A 22,040-nucleotide genomic window follows, 5' to 3' on the forward strand; every position below is an offset into this window, starting at 1 on the left:
AATCGACGTTTACAAATGTTTATTAACGTTTGGCATCATAAAAAATTTTACCGAACGCTCGGCTGTCCAAATCTTGGCAAAATTTTGCTGACTTCGGCACTTTTTTTAAGTGTGTAGTAAGATCCGTACGCATTGTGTTTGGGGCTTAAGTACGTAAGTAAATAAGAATTTAGTGAATGCAGCAGAAAAAAATGGAATATAGAATTACCATGCGATATCGTTTGGTGAACTGAACTCAAGCGAAGACTGTTTTTTAGATAAATTTCGTGTAACACATTTTAAGCGTGTACCCAGAGCACATGTCGCGAGAAACGTCAAAATATTCACGACGAATAAGTAAAAGTAAACACCAACACAGAAGATAGAACAGCGGACAGCGGACAGCGGTCGAAAACGGAAATTCTGAAACATAAAAATTTAGGTTTTTCAATAGAATAATATGGACTTGGAACTAAGAAACGTAAGAAACACCATTTAAATATTAGTTCGTTTAAAAAAAATCCTTATACCTAGATAACGAACTTTTTTCCTCCATTCAGCTGAAAGATTTTCTTGGATTATACAACAAGGTAACGGAGCTGTGCTTTACTGCCTGTGTAGATAATTTTTTCGGCCGTGACCTGTCGCCGGGTGAGATTCGCTGTTCGGAAGCTTGCGTCGGCAAATTTACCAATGTGAACCAACGGTTAATGCAGGTCTACGTTGGAGTGCAGGGTGCAATCAACCAACGAAGAATGGTAGAATTTGAAGAGCAACAAGCTAAACTGCTGGAAGCGCAACGGCAGCAAGAAAGCAGCAGTGCTCCTCCCTCAACGGAAACGACCGGTAACGTGACACAGTTAGACGATAAGTTGGACGGTGGTACCAGGGATAACTGAAGTAAAGTAAGTTAGTAATACTAGTTCGTAAGAGAGCAACGTCCGATAGTTGGTATGAGTAATGTATGCATAAATGTGCTGGTGGGGCTTCCAGGGGTTGGGAAGACTACATTTTGCAATGAGTTTCAACAATATTTACTGCAGAAGGGGTCGCCTATTGTATTAGTTAAATTAACTTTTGATGAGTTTATTAACATTAATAGTAAACAGGACTTGGCTAGTGGATTGTACAAAACCCAACGAAAGCAACTTCTAGAATGCATTGAAATGCTAGTAAGTGCTGTTAGAAAGCGAGACTCGGAAGCTGTGCATGAAACGAATGAAAATCTGATCAAATTATTTAAAACAGGCGTATCAGTCGATATGACCGTTGCATCCCCAACAGCTGCATATCTTTTTGTGCTAGATGATAACATGTACTATAGAAGTATGCGTTATGAAGTGTTAAAAATTGCCAGAAAATACAACACCGGCTACTTTCAAACCTTTTTTGATGTTCCTGTTGCAGTTGCTATCGTAAGAAATGCGGAACGTTCAAAACCGATTCCACAGGATATAATTTTACGAATGGCAATACGGCTAGAAAAACCTAACGCACGGTTCTATAGATGGGAGACAAGTTGTATTTTTACCAATGATCCGTTGAATGATTTTGTAAAACTTGAAGCTGCAGTAATTCAATATGTAAATAATCCGGAAAAATTTCTGGATGGGGCAACATCTACCCAACCCGTAGAGCAAACAATTATTCATAAGTTAGACTTGGTTCTAAGAAGGATCGTTGGTGACGTTATCCAAAGTAGTAGAACTTTGGTTACCACGGAAGAGTTAAAACTACTTGTAGAAGAACTAAACCACAAGAGGAAAGCTATACTGAGCGACGCAAGAAACGGTTTAATAGAAATAGATATGGATAAACCTAATCAAGAGCATATTCGAAAGTTGTTTGAGTTTAATCGATAGTCAATGTTAATAAAACTATTCGCTTGCCAAAAATACTGTCTAGTTGAACGATGTCATGCGAATTGGGATTTTCTTGATTTGTTTTATCACTTGTTTTAGTCTTTTTAAAATAGAATTGACATAATTGATCGTTAGCATTTCTTTTCCTAATACTTTTTGCGATTAGATAGGAACTTTGTTTCTTTCGTATAAAAACCACCAAAGTGTTTTAAAATAAATAAACTCTATAGTCACACAACTCTACTTACTACATCGTAAAAAAACTAATATAAAACACATCAATAGACTCTCAATGTAAAAATCAAATCCATATTTACCAGTTACGTAGCTCCGCCGAGTTACGAAATATTTAGCAATACAGTCGATTGTCTTTTCGCATATTCCACTCAGGGTCCGATCTTTCCCCGACTTCATTCGGCTGCCTTACTTATCTGTGCCAGATCTGGAATCTTTCGGAAAAACTTCTTTCCTATTCCGACAAGCAGTATGACGTGACAGGTGTGAAGGATCAAACTGCTCACCGCGGTGCTTGGGTATGTGTTCCAGCTGAACTCCAGTAGGAATAACAGCAAAAACTTCAGACTGGTCGTGTACTCAGTGAACCATGCCAAATAGGGCAAACTGTGGAAATACCAGACGTAGAACTGGTAATGTAGACTGCGAGCGCATACGATTCCGATGAAGTTCGACAGGAAAATCGGCAGCAATGCCAACTGAGTAGCTCTATCAAAATGAATAGAAAATTTGCTGGGCTGTGGTGGCGGAGTTTCTTCTACTTTTGCTGAAGCCGGCACTCCGTTGGCTGCAGACTCCTGAGCAGACATTTTCTTTATGCCTTTTTCAAAAGATTTCAGGAATTTTTCCTGCTCTTTTGTGAGAGGTTCTTCTTTATTGGGTTGAGCCTTCTTTTTCGGTTTCTCCTTTGTTTTGTGTTCCTGTGTAACCTCTCGATTTTTGGCCGCAATTTGTGGAGCTAGCATTATCTCCAACTGCCTAAGTCGGCAATAGTTTTGGAAATATTTGAAACAAGGCGAGGCAAATACCACCAACAACAGCACATGTATACCAAGAAGCGTTAAATGGAACAGCTTATTCTCAAAGACCTCCTGATCCAGAAAGCGATAGTTGACGGTCCACTTATGTTCAAAAATACGCCCTAGATCGAAGCTGCCTTTTAAATACTCCCATGGATAAGTCAGAAGGAATGGTGCTCCCAGTACTATCTGAATTATACCACATACCGCTAACTGCAGAAATGTCTTCCAATAGCCTAGATTGGTAATGAAGAGCAGTAAAATAGCTGGAGCAAACAGTAGAATATTCATTTTAACGGAAACGCCCAAGCTAAGGAAAAAGCTTCCCATTGTCCAGCGATTATCGATAAATGCATTTAGGGCCACATAAAGAAATAGTATTGCTAACGGATCATTAAACAACCTCAGGACGTATATCGAATGAATTCGATACGATGTGAAGGTGGTAATAACGAGCACATACGGCGGAAGCTTCCGGCTTTTGCAGTACAATCGAAGAACTAGTGCCATCTGCGCTAGGTATATTGCAATGAAAATGAACTGAGCCAATCGAATGTTCTGTCCATAGGAGGTTATATAATAAAGCGCGCTGTAGATGTAGACGAACCCGGCCGGATATACCAGCGGACCGGTATCACCTAAAAGAAACCACCAAAACGTCAGCAAGAGCTGGTCTATTTTTAGAAGCGAGCTTCTCCATTAGCATTGAAACACCTCGAACCTACCTTTTAGCAACGCGTAGTTGGTAGTTCCATTGAGAAATCCCTCGCATTCTTGCATATATGCTTTCCAATCAATTTCGGTGTAAGAAACCGTCCGGACTATAAACACATTTAGCAGCAATTCGGCAGCCAGTATTAACCACATTACAACCGGCAGCTGGGCTGGATCGAAGATCAAAGACTTCACATAGTCCACGCTCAGATATTGCTTCTGAAACCGGGTCCATGTCCAACCGGTTGCGGATTTACGCCTTTCCTGCTTTCGAATTGGTGCCGGAAGAGGTTTGTTTTTTGCTCCCGGCGGTGCCATTCTGGAACAGTGATCTCAGGGTGAAACGAAGAAGTCTTTCCACTGCGGCTAAGCTCTGGTGCTGAGGGTTTTTGACAGGAACTATACAGCCAGGTGTACACTATAGTTTGTACAGCAGGGAGAATAAAAACAAAACAAAATAGCAAGAGCAACATTTCAAATAGGCCGAAGTCAAAACTGACAGTTTCGAGAAAATCGATGTTGAAACTTGAGCATCATTTTTTAACTCCTTATTTGATATAAACAGTGTTGCTTAGAATTGAATGTCACATTATGATGCAAAAACATAATAGTTTAATGTGTAATGCAACAACTAGCAGAAAAAAACATTGATTTACTTTGTAATTTGCAAAAATATGCGTTTGGCCGTTTTCGGAGATCATTCTGTAATACGACTTTTTCATAAGGCTGATTTGATTATCAATTGTTGATGGGGCCTTTAACATGAGGCTTTTATTTACTGTCAGTGGTGATGTGATTTTGGTGTTGGGCCAGTTTTTAAACAGCGTTTCGCGTTTGGCCTTTTTTTATCACGTTGTTTTGAAGCGCAATGGCTAGAAAAGGTTAAAAATTCGTAACTGGGACACCGATCAGCTTTATTATTTCTACTAGAAAAGTTGGGGTTTAATTTCATCGGCAAATCTGCCACCGTTCAACAGGTTTGTGAAGCGGGACGTGTTACCCGTGAGGTGCGGCAGTGTGGCAGTCGCTATTGGTAGTGTGAAGCAGCAGCAGTTCATTCATTTAGCATTTCTAACTCACCACAGCGTGCAAGTGCATCAAGCCTTGGCAGTTCAGCGATAGTAAATGTCTCGGGCGCGCTACTAACGAACTCTGTCCGGTTCCTCCACAGGTGATATACATATACAGCGAAATAGTTTTTTTCGTGTAAACCGAAAAGTAACTTAAATTTTTGTTGCCGCGCAGGCTTAAGTACTAAACATGTCGTGTCTGTGAATGACCGTGTTATTTATGCAGGTAGCATTGTAGTTTTTTTCGGTCGTCCGTCGAGTCTCTCGCGCAATTGTACGGCGGGGATCATCTTCGCAGCAGCAACTGCAGAACTGGCTGTTTCTGAAATATTTAATTTGCACTGTTAACAATTGATTACCAACGGAAATTCAAAAATTGTGTATTTATTACTTACTAAACGTACTTAACCGGAGATGGCCAGTGATTATTCGCCACTATGCGTAGAAATCCCACAACAAAAATAGGGCCGAATGCAAAACAAAACACAAACTGCGTATAGGCTTTTTCATACAAAAGGCCCAAGGCACAAAATGAAAACTTTGTTGCCAGTTTTCACATAAGGCTTTTTCAAATTTGCTTTTTAAGACTCATAAAGTTTTCAAATCGCTATGATGTTTGGTATTATTATAGATACTTAAAAAAGCTTTAAATATAACCAAAAAACCAGTTTTTTTATATTTTGCACTTGGGCCCTATTGAAATGTTGCTCTTGATAGAAATAAAAGGAAAAGCGTCGCCGCATTTAAACCGACGCGTTGGCTTTGTTAATGTGTCTTACTCTGCACCAAGGGGTTTCCAACAGCAATGATTACTACGCACCTTCGAAAAAAGTTACTTTTGATTACTTTATTGATTACCTCTGATTACCAGTAATCAATCTCTTGTGATTACTATAAATTAATCATGATTACCAATGATTACTTAAGATTATCATTGATTACTCTACTGATTACCATTGATTACCTAATTAATTCGTAAATGATTACAAAAGTAATCTCTGATTACTACGCACTTATACGCCTTACTGGAAACCCCTTGCTCTGCACGGTAAAAAAATATCGGGATAATAAAATAAAGTGTTATGGCGGAGATTCCACCTTTTTATAAGAGAGTCCCTCGCGAAAATTATTAGCGTGATTATTTTCTGCGTGTGTGGGACACGTTTCCAATTTAGCAATTTGAACCTAGGACAGGACGTGCCAATCTGGCTTCTTACTCTTCTTCTTATTATTACCGCCATCCCGATTGAATATTTTTTGTTACACTCTGCACCACTGTTGCCAGCACATATTATTTTAAGAATAACTTCGTTTGCCGAACAACAGCTCCCGAATACGCCACAGTTTACACGTTATATTTTCTAGTCAACGGTTGCTCGTCGCTTTCAGCCAATCAGAAATTGGGTCAATTTTGGGTCAGCACCGCGGTTGACACTTGGCACATCCCGTCCTAGATTTGAACCATCAGTTTTTCGTCCTTGTCTCCTCACTATACCCCTTCTTGCTTGACAAGCATATTTTCAATGTATTTAGTAAGTCCAGGATAATTATTATTAAAATATGAATTTGCGTAGGACTCGTAAAAGTACTGCAAGGTACAATAATTGCACTTATTTTTACTATTACAGCCAAAAAACATTTAACACGAAATGTATTGCGACATTTGGATTTATTTAGACCAGCGCTGCCACAAATACAGATATTTGTGCATGCCTAAGTTTGGGACCCATTAATTATTTTAGTTGCTGTTGCTATTTCTGACTCTTCTAATGTTCCTGAATTTTAAAGTATTCCATAAACTATTTATTGAGCTTGCTGACGTTTACCGTACGCACACATCGACGCGCGATTTATTGTTGCTGTTGACCTTCTGTTTTAATTCAATACTTCACAGCCAGCTGTTAAACTATAGGATGATTGCGGAGCTAGCCCAGATAACACAAAATCGTAATAGAAAGTTCACATTAAATTGTTTTCATGTCAATTTCACATTGGAATTGTATAATGATTAGAGTATATCAAACCGAAGTGAACAATAAGTTGTTTTGTAGCCGTGCGTGTCTTCATATACAATTCATGACTGTGAATTGTAAAGCAGTGTAGACGATTGCAATATTTGATTATATCTTAATCATATATTCAGGAGTATTTAGTTGCGTGTTATAAAAACTACGCAAAATAAAATTACAAATAGGTGTCAAAATTTTCGCACGTATATCGCCTCCACTTTGGTACATATATGTTCTTATATGGCGTGAAATATAACTTTTCTTTTCAGATATGATTTCGTATATCTCAGTTGCAATCGAGATATACAAACCAAATGGTTTACTGGGAGTGCAACAATCCTATTGACTCTAACAGCCTCGCCCAGCCGAGATTCGAACACACGACGACTGATTTGTTAGACCAGCATTCAGGGATGGTTCGATCACTTTGACTCAATTTTGATTCATTTGACACTACCGTCTCAGCCGAGCAAAATTTGACAAAGTTATGTATGAGACACTTGTAGAACTCGTTATTATTTACAATTTTGCAGAATAAAGTGTTGCTGTAACTTTTGTAGTTATGACGCTACAATGCTTGCACCTCTTTAGTAACTAAATGAACGCACTAATGAGCACTAGCATTGTACCCGGATAACACAAAATCGTAATAGAAAGTTCACTTTGAATCGCTTTCATGTCAATTTTACATTGGAATTGTATAATGATTAGAGCATGTCAAATCGAAGTGAACAATAAGTTGTTTTGCAGTCGTGCGTGTCTTCAAATACAATTCATGGCTGTGAATTATAAAGCAGGATAGACAATTGCAATATTTGATTATACCTTAATCATATATTCAGGAGTATTTAGTTGCGTGTTATAAAAACTGCGCAAAATAAAATTACAAATAGTTGTCAAAATTTTCGCACGTATATCGCCTCCACTTTGGTACATATATGTTCTTATATGGCGTGAAATATAACTTTTTCGTTCAGATATGATTTCGTATACCTCAGTTGCAATCAAGATATACAAACCAAATGGTTTACTGGGTAGCACCGTAACTACAAAAGATACAGCAACAATTTATTCAGCCAAATTGTAGAACTATTTATTATCTACAAATGTTCATTCTTCAATTTGTCAAGTTTTGCTCGATTAGGACGCTACTGTCAAATGAATCAAAATTGAGTCAAAGTGATCCAACCATCTCTGCCAGCATCGTAGCTCGAGGTACGAGGCTTACACCCTTATTCGTTGTAAAATCTGCGCTTTACTTTAAAACTGTGAAAACAGTAATATTTATGGGAACTTCAGTGGCGGTGTTAAACCGGTACAAATAGTTACGTTCAAAATTGGTGAAAATAAAAATCAGCTGGAAGTAAGTTTTTGTTCAAGAAACTTTATAAGCTGTATTTTTACTAAAAAGAATTTTTGCAGAACCGTACTAAATTAAACTGTGAAATATTGTAAAAAAACGTGAGGAAAACTAGTTAGCAGATTAACAGGTAAAACTGTATATAAAAACGATTGTGACAAGATTGTTAATCAAAATTGGACGTTTGGCCAGGTTGGGGCATACGAAATACACACAGAAGTGTCCACGACCCCTCGTGTCCGCCGCGTGTGGCTTAAGCTGACTGACGATCCCAACAGTGGTTACTTCACCATTTCGCTGAACTCTTCAACGGTTGGAATCTTCGGTGACGCGGTCTACGATCTACGATTCACGTCTACGTCTAAGAACCGAGCACTGACAGCATAATTGTTGTAACCAAGTGCACAACATCATCGGAGTACCCCTCCGTTGCATAAGGTGGATTCATCTGCCACCCACCACCGTTATTCATGCGCATCGATAGCTGGACAACATTGTTCATCGGTATCCCGCCGATCCCGTGAACCACCACCGTGGTGAGTCGAAGGCCGAACGGCATGGTTAATTAGATTAAGAAGAAAATTCGGGAAGCCGTGTTTAAGGCGCAAGAGTAGGCTGAATCATGAGTGATTAAAATGAGAATCAATCATATCTTAGCTTTTTGTTAATCATTTCACGTTACTTATATTTGCATAGGCTTTTCGAGTTAGTCTGACGTTAATTGGTTGGTCAAGTATAGTGTCGTTTTGGAAGCAAACACATCTCATCGGGCATTTAAGCATTACGGCTTAGTGTTGGTGAAATCGTCAATCGACCAATCACGATCAACCGTGACGTCAAACTCCAAAAGCAAACCCCATTGTTCGGCGCGGTTTGTTTTTGTAGTTTGACGTCGTTTCGTGATTTTTCGCTACACATTGCTTCAGTGTAACTTTTACCAAGTTCAAAAAGAGTGAAAAAATAAACGTTTTAACAGCCGTTCGATTGGAACTCATCGTGATGTCGCTGATGTCATAAAATGCATAAAATCAAGCATAAAATCCATAAAACTTGCGAATACCTTTATATTGGCAGTCTTGCTTTTGAACTGAACTGTCATCGCGCTGTCATCAGCGTTCTCTTTTTGTGCGCCTTATTTTCCGTTGGCTCATTCTTGTTCTGTTTTGAACATCGGCATCGTCAGGGCAGGCAGCAGTTGGGCATGTCAGTGAAGGAAATAGCGCCAAAGAAAGTCCGCCCAAAATTTTCCCGCATTAAGTAACCGCTTTTATCAGGGCGGCACACAAAAGTGCAGTAAAATGAATACGGTCATCAAGTTTTTTGATAGACAATATGGTTACGGTAAGTTAAACCAGTTGTGCGTAGAATTTCTGGAAAAATCATGAATTACGATTGATTGCCGTTGCAGCATCATCGACGTCATATGATTCAGTGTTAACGCGCCTGGCTGTTCATGAGCAGGACAGCTGGAAAGGCATTAGTCCTTCCGTGCTGACCGCGGATTTCAATCCTGCCCCGCCGATTTTGGCAGCTAAATTCGCAAAATGTGAAGGATACGAACATATTTTGGCTATCGCTAATGAAGACGGCAAAGTGGCAATTCAAGACACTGATTTGTCCAATAAGGAACCGGGAGGGGAACGTGCGCTGGAAGGAGAGCAGTGTCATTTGAATGCGGTGTTCGATATTGAATGGATGCCGGGCGATATGAAGCTGGTATCTGCTTCCGGCGATCACACAGCGCGGCTGTGGGAACTGACAGAATCACAGCTTGTAAGCAGTCAGGTTTTCAATGGCCATTCGCGGTCCGTAAAGACGGCTGCTTTTCGACGAACCGATCCGGCAGTTTTTGCCACCGGAGGGCGGGACGGTGTAATTGTGTTATGGGACATACGAGCACAGCTCGGTTCAAATTTGGCTCCAAGAGCTGACAGTTGCATCTTTAGTGGTCATGCCGGCGGTCCCGGAACGCCTTCGGCATACCGTAAGCGAACTAGAGCGACACCAAAGATACCGCCGAATGGATGCAGTAGTAGTATAACAGGTCAGTGCAAGTAACTGCTATTTCCACTAAACTGGTTTTGAAATAAATTATTTTGCTTAGGACTCGCGTTTCAGGATGACAACACTCTAATTTCATGCGGCGCTGGCGATGGTATAATTAAGGTTTGGGATGTTCGGAGGCATTACAGCAGTCACAATCGAGAACCGCTACCAAAATACAGTTTCCCGTATGCTGGAACAACGACCCTGAAAGGGTTTACAAACCTTCTAATCGATGCTACGCGAAAACGGCTTTATGTGAATTGCATGGACAATCACATTTACTGTTATAACATTTCTAGTTACGCTACGGAACCTATTCAACGATACAGTGGTTTCAAGAATGGAACCTTCTATATTAAGTCATATTTAAGTCCGGACGGACAATATTTAATAAGTGGATCAAGTGATGAAAAGTGTTACATCTGGAATGTGAGCAGTTCGAGCCCATTAGTTCGTCTGAATGGTCACACGGTTGAAGTGACTAGTGTTGCCTGGATGCAGTCGCATAGAGATATTCGGATAGTGACTTGCAGTGATGACGCAAGGCATAAAATCTGGAGAATCGGACCTGAGCATATCGAATCCGATGAGAAATTGAACTACAAGGGAGAGGCCGAATATTGCGAGAAATATCATCAAGAAGCAGCTAAGGTAAGACTGAAATCATTGGAGTTTACTCCGCGATCGATACGGCGGATTGTGGAGCGTAATGAAAAGACTCCAAACACGGTTGAGAAAAAGGTTATCGGAAAGCGAACCTTTTCAGAGATGGCTGGCTGTGATCAGCAAGAAGATCCATCAACATCCTGTCTTGAAATTAAGCGACCAAATATTGAAACAAGAGGCCGTAGGTTGTTTAGTCCTGCAAACACGAACAGTAAGTTTTCTGGATTTGCAGCTTTGGAAATTGCATCCACTTCTTCGACCTCTCGAAGTTTGAATACGATTTTGGAAGAAAGCGACGATAAATCACTGCCCAACTGCAAGTCACCTTTGACAATGCCAGATTTAAACCTCAGATCACCCGAAACATCGAGCTCCAACCACAAACCACCTACAAGTGGCTTATCGTCCCCAACCATCAACCTGCCAAATTTCGTCATTGACGGCGATGCTCCCCATTTAGTTAATGTCAATACAAACATCGGAGCTAAGCGTAAACTAAAAGAGAATGTGGACTGGCTAACTAAAATACGGAAACAAAAACTACTACAAGCTGCAAAATCCGTCGAAACTGTGTCCTCCTCCGCTGCATTGGATGATGTCTCGTTACTGCAATCACCACGGTTACAGCAGCTGAAGATTTCAGATGAGAGTCCATCTACATCCAATGGTCATCAGCATCTACCGACTACGCCTCGTCGAAGGGCATCCCGGTGCGGTTCGATTGATGGCAGTGGACAACCGAAAACACCCCGCAGCAGGCAAAATTCGATTAGCATTAGCCAGGGACGTCCAACTACGCCGGAGGCATCCATTCTGAGGTTTCTGATCAGTACGACACCAAACGGTCCTGCAGGAGGTAGTGCAACTGTAACTAGCAGTTCCTGCGCTGCGAATCACTGAATCAATTGATTAGACAATTTCCTAACTACATGGTTATATTCGCTTTAAATTTCGCTACTTAAAAAACCCGAATTAATGCTTTTTAAAAAGTGTTCAATTTAGCTGATGTTCGCGTTGACTGGGATACTTCAGTAGTTGATGATTGCTTTACTCACATATTGTAGGTTTAGGATAGGAGGAAAATTTATCCGGTATATTTTTACTGGTTGGATTCGTTACTGCAAGATTTTATATAGGTTGATGTATAAAAGATTTCAATGGGGCGGATTACACAAGCTGTGTGTGCTTGCCGCGTGTGTATAAACAAGGTTAAACGCTTTTGACTTACAAAAGAGAGAATATAATACGGATTTCTTTTTGAAATAGTATCAATTTTATCATTTTTCCGAACAGAAAAGAACTGATCTAGTCACTTGTCCATGTGATAACAATTTGTTACCAAAATCAGTGTGGTAGAATTGACTTTGACTAAGCAGTGGTATGCAAACAAATCATAAGCATTGGGTTAGTTTAAAATAATCATGATTTTGTTAGAATAACAGCAAAAATTATTGTCTTATTTCTAAAAATTCAATTCAATGGATAAAGTAGTCTAAGTCCCCCCTAACAAAAAAGCGCGTCATTGATTTCTGAGACTTTAAAAGCAGTTTTCATGCTGAAAATAATAATAGAAAATAATGTTCATGAAACTGTTCTCACTTTATTTCTTTTCGTCTATCAGAACACAATGAATATATTTGCCCATCTTTAATGTTAATTTACTTTAAATATAAACATAAAAACTGGTTTTGAAATCCCAGAATTAATGACGTTTATTTGTACCTTGAATCCAGTATAAGGGTTTGTGTCAGGAGACAAATTCAGGCTTGACGCAGTACTGTACGCATTTAGGCACAGTTCCTCCCCTTAATGTTGATACTATGTACTCTTGTAGATGACAGAGCTTGGTTTTCACAAACCCACCCCCTAATCATTTAAACAATTGAACATTTGATGAGTTTTTGTTATACTCACCTTATTCCTGTTGGTCTGCTCCTTTGTCTTGTTCATTTGTCCTCCACCTCGGGCTCGAGGATGTGTCCATCGTCGTCGTTCAGGCGCCAGCGTCAGCATCTATAATTGAGCTTTCACCGCCTCCCACAACAACGTTAGAGTCGCTAGAGAAAACCAGAAGACAGAAGGGAAGAATTTTAGTCAAAATTCTGATTAACCATTTTCGAGTTGATATATGACGAGGTATCTACTAACTGACTACGCGCTAGAATGGACGTTACTCATTTCTCCAACTATCAACTGCCACTTAGAAAGAACGTAGTGGATCGTAGATGACTTCACTTGTGAAGGTATCTCGATTGAGAAATGAGTGTGAATGGGGAGGAAAGAATAATTGTCACTTCTTCCGAAATTTAACTGCCGATGTATTAAACGAGAATGGGGCTGTCATCAGATACAAGTACAACGAACCAGGATCGACAAAATATGACATTGAAGATACCCTATAGATTTGTCTGGACTTCAGGCTATAGATTGTTAAAGGAATAAAGCAAAAAAGAAATCGTTCTACGCGTTATGCTCTTTCCTGTGGAAGTATACTTTAAGGAAGGAACTGGTTGAAGCACTTATATCACACCCTAATTACTCCGGTAGTTACTTATAGCATGGAGACCTCCACCATACTCAAGCGCAACCGGAATGATTTACGTTCGATGGAGTTTGAGATGTTGCGAGATTAGTAACATTTCTGATACGATTAAGATATACGGAATATTCATCAGACGTAATAGAAGTAATGCGCCCCCGTGATAATTCAACGAACATTCTAAATGTGAGTAGTAGAGAGGAAGACCTTGTTTCTGGAGTGAAGCATCCTCATAGACAGATCGATCAGGATCAGACGGATACGGACTCTGGATGTAGCGCAGCATTTGAAAGGGAAAACTGTCAACACTGACTGTCAAACTGACAACAAAATCAGGATAGTATCAGGATAGTGGGAATTAAGGTATACTGAGAGCAGCCCCTCTCGCTATTGGCTAAATCGGCCAAATAAGATTGGAAGACCTGACTTTACTTGGAGAACTATACGATCACAACTCCGACAAGATATAGAAAGAGGCAGAACTGCAGTTGAAGTCAGTTAACCCCTCTAATTAATGCAATATATTTGGGTATTTTCTTCAGTTTGTTCCGGAATCGGTTGTAAGGATTTATCGACAATACCTAATTACTAAACACTTTGTGCAAAACAGGAATTGAAGATAAAACCCGGAAAAGTTGAAGGTGAAGTCCTGAAAGTAAAGTTGACTTGAAAAGTTCCTTTTGATCAATTAATATGCAGTTTAACAACGACTTTGTATGTGTGTGATGTGATACCAACGCCAGCAGTTTGTTACGACAATATGTTTGAGCTTTGTTTCTTGTTGTGGAAGCAGAAAAACACGAGCGTGAGTTTTTTGCATGGCATTAAGTTAGACATGACATTGACGGTTCAATTTACTGTTTGATGAGTTTTAAGATTTTGTAGTTGCACTATTAATGCACCTAAAACCAAAATACTTGGTTTTAAAGGGACAGCGATAGTGAACTGTAAGTTGGAAATGAAATGCGCATCAGGAGTCTGATGTCCTGAAGGTAAAGCATGGTGGAGAAGCGCATGATCAATTTATTGCTATGTTTAAAACCTATACAAAGCTAAATTTTTTGACGAAAGCATAAATTACAGAATGTGTCAAATAATATATCGATACACAATAAATCGTGTTATTAACGTTCAAAACTTGAGCACTTTTTGTACTTAGATTTTTTTTAAATAGCAATAGATTTCATCTCTGTACTAGCGAAAAGAATATGTCTGAAAAAGTTGAGTTTATCTGACTTTTGCCATTTATGTTTTGAAATCGACTATAAGGCTTTATCAGTCAGAATTACGAATCCACAACTATTTACGGAATTCAGACTGATTAGCCTGAAAGTTCAAGAAGCAAAATGTATCGGCCAAAGTTTGATGTCCTGAAAGAAAGGCGTGTTAGAAAACTGCACGCTGGTTGGTCTCATATTTTTCGATCAATGTGTCCATATGTAACTTAAATCCATTCAAAACTGCAGTTTTGCATGAAAAGGTATTATTACGTAGTTATTTGTGAAAATTTCTGAAACGTACAAAATACCTACAACCCATTTTGGAATGAAATCATTGCTAATTATTGGGTGTAATTCATCATTTTGGGATCTATTGCACTAAAATATTTTCAAAGTGTTTTCATAAAAAACTTCAGTTTCGGATAAATTCTAATACCGTATCGTTATTCTGAATGAAAATAAATGCAGCTATCGTGCCTTTTTCCAGCATGCTTTACTTTCAGGATATCAAATTCAGTTTGATACGTAATTCATTTTCGGCTTGCAGGCTTTATGATCAGTGTTTGTTTTGATATAAATATAACATCCAAAACAACCACTGTTCTAGCTTAAAATTTGATCATGAATCCACAATATTGTTCGGAGCACATACTGACTTTAAAACCGACAAGTTGAAGATGAAAAACGTATCGTTGGAGTTTTATGTCCTGAAGGTAAAGTCGGTTAGAAAACTGAACGAGAATCTCATTCTTTTCGTTCAATGTATCAATATATTATTAGGATCCATTCAAAACTGAAGTCTTGCTTAAAAATATAGGTGACGGAATGTAATGCTTTGCATTTTTCAACGCTGAAATGAACTCTAATAAACCATTTTCGTGTTTATATATCACGAGGAATCTACTGACTACGCGCTAGAATGGACGTTACTCATTTCTCCAACTATCAACTGCAACTTAGAAAGGACGTAGTGGATTGTAGAGGACTTCACTTGTGAAGGTATCTCGATTGAGAAATGCGTGTGAATGGGGAGGAAAGGATAATTGTCACTTCTTCCGAAATTTAACTGCCGCATCGATGTATTAAACGAGAATAGGCCTGTCATCAGGTACAAGTACAACGAACCAAGATCGACAAAATAGGACATTGAAGATAGCCTATAGATTTGTCTGGACTCCAGCCTACAGATTGTTAGAGGAATAAAGCAAAAAAAAAAGGAATCGTTCCACGCGTTATGCTCTTTCCTGTGGAAGTATACTTCAAGGTAGGAAGTGATTGAAGCACTTATATCACACCCTAATTACTCCGGTAGTTACTTATAGCATGGAGACCTCCACCATACTCAAGCGCAACCGGAATGATTTACGTTCGATGGAGTATGAGATGTTTGCGAGATTAGTAACATTTCTGATACGATTAAGATATACGGAATATTCATCAGACGTAATAGAAGTAATGCGCTCCCGTGATAACCCAGCGAACACTCTAAATGTGAGTAGTAGAGAGGAAGACCTTGTTCCTGGAGTGAAGCATCCTCATAGACAGATCGATCAGGATCAGACGGATACCGACTCTGGATGTAGCGCAGCATTTGAAAGGGAAAACTGTCAACAACAAAATCAGAATAGCACGGCTAAAATACTATGGTCATATTTTAACAGCATTAAATTAGACATGACATTGGCAGTTGAATTTACTGTTTGTTGAGTTTTAAGATTTTGGACTTGTACTATTAATGTTTCTGTTTGCAGCACGAGGTGGGGCAGTTAGAGCCAAGTCTGTCCAGGGCTGAGATAAGGTGGTTGTGATAATGATAAAAGAATCCTTGCGGATAACACTAGCGCCAAATTTTGGAGTTGTACTATTAATGCACCTAAAACCAGAACACTTGGTTTAAAAGGGACAGTGATAGTGAACTGTAAGTCGGAAGTGAAATGCGCATCAGGAGTCTGATGTCCTGAAGGTAAAGCATGGTGGAAAAGCGCATGATAGTTCCATTCTTTCCGATCAATTTATGGCTATGTTTAAAACCTACACAGAGCTAATTTTTTTTACGAAAGCATAGATTACAGAATGTATCAAATAATATATCGATACACTTGATCGAAATAAATCGTGTTATTAATGTTCAAAACTTGATCACTTTTCGTATTTAAATTTTTTAAAATGACTCCTCAGTTATACGTCAAAATCGAATTTAAAGCAATAGATTTCATCTCTCTGTACTAGCAAAAAGAATATGTCTGAAAAAGTTGAGTTTATCTGACTTTTGCCATTTATGTTTTGAAATCGACTATAAGGCTTTATCAGCCTGAATTACGAATCCACAACTGTTTTCGGAATTCAGACTGATTAGCCTGAAAGTTCAAGAAGCAAAATGTATCGGCTAAAGTTTGATGTCCTGAAAGTAAGGCGTGTTAGAAAACTGCACGCTGGTTGGTCTCATATTTTTCGATCAATGTGTCCATATGTAACTTAGATCCATTCAAAACTGCAGTTTTGCATGACAAGATAGGTTTGTATATTATTAGGTAGTTGTGAAAATTTTGTGAAACGTACAAAACACCTACAACCCATTGGGGAATGAAATCACTGCTAATTATTGGGTGTAATTCATCATTTTGGGATCTATTGCACTAAAATATTTTCATTGTTTTCATAAAAAACTTCAGTTTCGGATAAATTCTAATACCGTATCGTTATTCTGAACGAAAAGAATGCAGCTATCGTGCCTTTTTCCAGCACGCTTTACTTTCAGGATATCAAATTCAGTTTGATACGTAACTCATTTTCGGCTTGCAGGCTTTATGAACAGTGTTTGTTTTAAGTGAAACATTACATCCAAAACAACCACTGTTCTAGCTTAAAATTTGATCATGAAATATGCATGTAATCTAGCAGTTAATAAATAATCGAATTAGAAGAACAGTTTTATCACTCTTAAGACATAGAAAAATATATTTGAAAAAGACGAGTTTATTTTAATTTTTGAGTAACAAATGTCGGTATTTTGTCAGAATGGCTTAGAAAAAAAACGAAAAACTAAAAGGTTTTATCAGTGTGGGCTACGAATCCACAATATTGTTCGGAGCACACACTGACTAAACCTACAAGTTGAAGATGAAAAACGTATCGGTTGTAGTTTGATGTCCTGAAGGTAAAGTCGGTTAAGGTACAATTACACTCTTTGCATAAAAACCAAACATTTGATAAAATTAACCAAATTTATTTGATGCCAGTGTCATAGCTCAGCAAATTTTTGATCAAACACAGTTTGCCGTAAGGTTGCCAAATTAAATTTTATATTATTTGCCAAACAGTGTGATGGGCTGTGACCAACATCATCAAACCATGTTTATAGTTATACCCGTGACGCTTCACTTTGCCACTTAATTTGACGGTAGGTTTGCTGCCAAATTTGACAAACGATTTGATCAGTGTACCCAGATAATTTTCATAGTGCAGCCCGATTAAGTTCGTCGAAGAATAATCTGGAAACGCAGCGAGGTAGAAGGTTGGCTGTTTTCGACAAAACTCTGGCTTTAGTTTTCAGAAGGTCACATAATCAACCCTTTTGCATGCATTATGCGAGCTTTTGAAAACTAAAGGCAGAGTTATTCAGTTGGAGAAGACGCGTTTGGTAATAAATAAAAAAAGTACGGAATTGTCTTGCTAGATGACTTCTTATCAAAAATTGCAGCTAAAATTTAAACATTCCTGGAAACAATTTTTGTTGCCGTAGTAAATTTTGAAAGGGAACCACCAAAACAAAATGAAGAATAAGAAGCCTATGTCACGTGCTGTGCTCGCTCCTATGGCGCAACTAGCGAAATGTATACAATGAGGAATATCACTGTAATAATGTGCTAGTACATTTTCAAGTCGTAATTTAGAAAGTGAGAAAAATCGAGTCTAAAGACCTAAATTGGTGTAGAATAAAGCAATCTTATAGTCCAACAATACTGCATTAAATCTGTAGATTCGTCCTCAAGATCTAACTTTTCTAGTTGAGCCCCTTGAAATTAGCCTCAAAGCATTTTGACATTGAGATTCGCCCAGTACTGTTTCGCCTTGTTTTGATTTTCTGCGCTATGTCACATGCACAAATGCAAGACACCAGTTTCGAACAAATTCTTGCAGTACCTATATGGATACAATCTGGCAAAAGGAAAGGATGACCGCGCACTTTTCGATGACGTTTCACCTTCAGGACTTCAATTTGGACTAATTTCAATCCTAAATGTTAAAAGTTAGGTTGAAGGAAAGGGGTGGTTTTATACTTTATCAACATTGTTTACCTTCAGGACATCACATTGGACTAGGTTTAATGCTGAAACGATGCTTGTTAACAGCGAAGTCAACCTTCCAGACATTTGAGCATGCATAAATTTGAGATCCACCAATTATTTCAGTTCCTGTGAATTCTGGTTTTACTAATGTTGCTAAAACTTAAAGTACTCCACTAACTATTTTTGTTATGCAAAAGATTAGACTGAGAAAATAAAATACTGCCAAGAAAATGATAGGGTCCCAAATTTATGCATGCACTAATGTCTGGAAGGTTGGCATCGCTGCTGGTTAATGCTGAAGAAGAGGGGTAGTTTTGCACTCTGAGGTACTTCCCTAGCACAGATATCAAATTGGTATAGGTTTAAGCGCCGTAAAGAATCTTCGACCTATTGAGACGAGGAGTTTCTGTCACTTTTTTGTAAAAAACACGTGCAAACCATGATGACGTCTTTTCTTCGACCAATCAGGATGCGAGGAGTTGGACAATGCTTCATTATTTTCAGTTTTTCAATAGTGTACACTTGCGAAATAATAGCGTTTTTCATTTGAGCCAATTCGAAGATGTTCCGATTGGTTGGTACAAAAATATTGAAAATCGATCGGGAAACCGCTAAGCTATTAGCGTTCATAACCTGACCACTTTTTGAGAAAGATTTTTTGGAATGACACCCTACCCAGCCAAACCTTGCCGTAAGACTTAGTCCTACGTCAAAAAGTATCCGCAGAATAAACCACCCCATCGACATCTCTATATCGACCTGCAGTAAACGTCAGCGACAGCATGTCCGGGGCTCAAAATTTGACAGCGGGCCCAAATCAGACTGCTGGCAGTTGAGTGAAACGCAGTGCTGAATTGCTATCTCATTTTCGCACACACGAGATGTTGGCGGCGAGAACATGGTTGTCTGCCATGGGCTTGGAATAAACCAAGGATAATGTCACTAAGCTGTGCCAAACTGTGGAATGAAACGAGCACATGTGGGACACAGGAATCGAAGCATATAGGGATAGAAGACTGCGAAACCAAACGTGGCACGACATAGTAACCGAGATATTCAATGGAGATACGATGCGCGAGAGCTGGTCGCAAAGTGGTCAAACCTACGCATTCAGTTTAAATCATATCATTCCAAACTTGGGAAAGCCAAGTCGGGCCAAGAAGCACATAAAGTGTCTTGGTGCCATTACACCTCAATGATGTTTATTGCGACAGCAGAAGCCAAACAAGCGACAGCTTCAGCATCGAACTTGGTAAGTCCATATATTCTTTACCCATGTAGCTAATCTAATTGTGAACAATTACTCAACAGGAGTTACAGGACGAATCTGTTAACACATCCACCACATCAGCCCCAAGGAAGCGTAGTAAGCGAGCTGCTAGCTAGTCTGCGGAACTCGGCGAGTGCGGATCTATTGCCATGGAAGACATGCGAGTTGCGCTTTCCAAACTGACGGAAACGGATTCCTGCCGTGCGGACACTTACCAACTTTTCGCTGATTTCATGGCATCTCAATTGAGAAAACTCCATCAAAATCGAGCAAACCATATACTGCGGAAGCTGAATCGCACTCTGCTGGATTTATTTGGATGAACCCGAGTCAGCTAGTGGTGGTGAGACAATTGTCGAGTCAGTTGATACAGAATCATCTATAACGCCCATGGTAAACAAAGTTTGTTCTACAGATTTAAATGAATTTTTAGTCATTAATGATAATCCATAGGTTACGGCTAGGTTAAGTTACCTTAGGTTTAATGTTTAAGGTTCTATAGGTTAAGGCTAGCAGCTGGTTCAAACAAATAAAAAAATGTTAAACATGTTACCATTCATCACAGTTTTTAGCTTTTATATGGAAATAAGAAACAATGATTCTAACACAAATGCCAACAAAAAGCTTTTTAGTATATTTTTGAACTTGACGAAGGAATATCTGCTCATAAGAGAACGAGCATGCAGACATCTTGGTTGGTATCAAGCCAGTCTTTTTTCTTTTTTCGGTGTCTGAAACTGAACGATAATAATCTCATTCTTTTCGTTCAATGTATCAATATATTATTAAGATCTATTCAAAATTGAAGTCTTGCTTGAAAATATAGGTGACGGAATGTAATGTTTTGCATTTTTGAAAGCTGAAATGAACTCTTACACTGAGTCAATACACTGTCGAAAGAAATGAGACTATCATTCATTTTTCCAGCACGCCTTGCTTTCAAGACATCAAATTCAGTCTGATACGTATTTCATCTTCAATTTGTCGGTTTTTTTAGTGGCAATTTCTGTTGATCAGAAATTTGAATACGAAATGTGGATAGCTAATAAATTATAGAATTGAGAAGAATCGATCTCATCTTGAAAGAGACGTACGAGTTTATTTTTAATTCTGCTATTTATTGAGCAATCTTTCTGGATGATTTGCCAGAATGTTTTTTTTCGGAATCGATTACAGTTTTATCAATGGTGCATTACGCCTAAAAAATTTTGTCTGAAGATGAAAAACGTGTCGAGCAGAGCTTGATGTTCTGAAAGTACGACCGTGTCATTCTTTTCGGGCGGGGACATTTGGAAAAGAAATAAACAAATGCTCAATTATAACGTTATATACCATTTACTATTAAAAATTCTCGTTTCTAACATTAAAAACTGATAGAAAACAAAGGAACGGTTTACGCGACGTGAAACTGATGGAAGCAATTTTTTCCTTCTTGGATGCATAATGGGACGTTGTGAGATTCTGAGCAAGAAAAGTATGTAAATCCTTCACGCTTTTTACACAAAAATTTCTTTTTCGTGTTCCTTTCACAGGCCAATGTGAAATATCGTCAAAACTGTGTTCCAGAACCGGATGTTAACTTCGGTGTTATGATTTGTCGTTGCATTTCCTTTCCTGATCTGCCTTTTTGGCGGATAATGCTCTTCCCGCGCATCATCAAGGAATTCGCTATTTCCGTATGCAAATTTAGTAAGGTAATGAAATCACATCGGTCGTTTTGCTTCATATGTCGACAATAAAGCAACCACGCATTGCAGACGGCAACATCCAACAAATGGTAAAATATTCTTTCGCCGATTTTTCGGCCTTCTCCACTACAGTATGAATGGCATCACCGTTGACCTGCCTTTCCGTAAACCAAATTGCATCTTAGACAGACCGTGTGCGCTCTCCGTAAATTTCGTCAGCCTATTGAGGATAATCCTTTCTAAAAGTTTCCCGAGTGTATCCAGCAGACAGACCAATCTGTACGATGCTGGGTC

General features: G+C 38.8%; 4 protein-coding genes across 4 annotated transcripts; 3 read left to right on the forward strand and 1 right to left on the reverse strand.

Annotated features, from left to right (window-relative positions):
* The first annotated feature begins 367 nt into the window (after window positions 1-367).
* LOC128733388 (mitochondrial import inner membrane translocase subunit Tim10B) lies at window positions 368-878 on the forward strand. Its single transcript, XM_053826944.1, has 2 exons — window positions 368-460; window positions 540-878. The coding sequence occupies exons 1-2, from the start codon at window positions 440-442 to the stop codon at window positions 876-878; spliced, it is 360 nt and encodes a 119-aa protein (XP_053682919.1). The 5' UTR covers window positions 368-439.
* A 54-nt stretch (window positions 879-932) lies between these two features.
* Window positions 933-2,090, forward strand: LOC128733387 (L-seryl-tRNA(Sec) kinase). Its single transcript, XM_053826943.1, has one exon. It carries the CDS (start codon window positions 933-935, stop codon window positions 1,839-1,841), a length of 909 nt encoding a protein of 302 aa, XP_053682918.1. The 3' UTR covers window positions 1,842-2,090.
* Window positions 2,053-3,959, reverse strand: LOC128733386 (lethal(2)neighbour of tid protein 2). The gene is made up of 2 exons (XM_053826942.1): window positions 3,601-3,959; window positions 2,053-3,513 (listed from the first exon to the last, which is right to left on the reverse strand). The coding sequence occupies exons 1-2, from the start codon at window positions 3,905-3,907 to the stop codon at window positions 2,252-2,254; spliced, it is 1,569 nt and encodes a 522-aa protein (XP_053682917.1). The 5' UTR covers window positions 3,908-3,959; the 3' UTR covers window positions 2,053-2,251.
* Window positions 3,960-9,284: 5,325 nt separating this feature from the next.
* Window positions 9,285-11,756, forward strand: LOC128737447 (protein lethal(2)denticleless). Its single transcript, XM_053832083.1, has 3 exons — window positions 9,285-9,369; window positions 9,437-10,072; window positions 10,133-11,756. Exons 1-3 carry the CDS (start codon window positions 9,327-9,329, stop codon window positions 11,638-11,640), a joined length of 2,187 nt encoding a protein of 728 aa, XP_053688058.1. The 5' UTR covers window positions 9,285-9,326; the 3' UTR covers window positions 11,641-11,756.
* Window positions 11,757-22,040: the final 10,284 nt, after the last annotated feature.

This window comes from Sabethes cyaneus, chromosome 2, assembly GCF_943734655.1.
Source record: "Sabethes cyaneus chromosome 2, idSabCyanKW18_F2, whole genome shotgun sequence".
NCBI lineage: Eukaryota > Metazoa > Arthropoda > Insecta > Diptera > Culicidae > Sabethes > Sabethes cyaneus.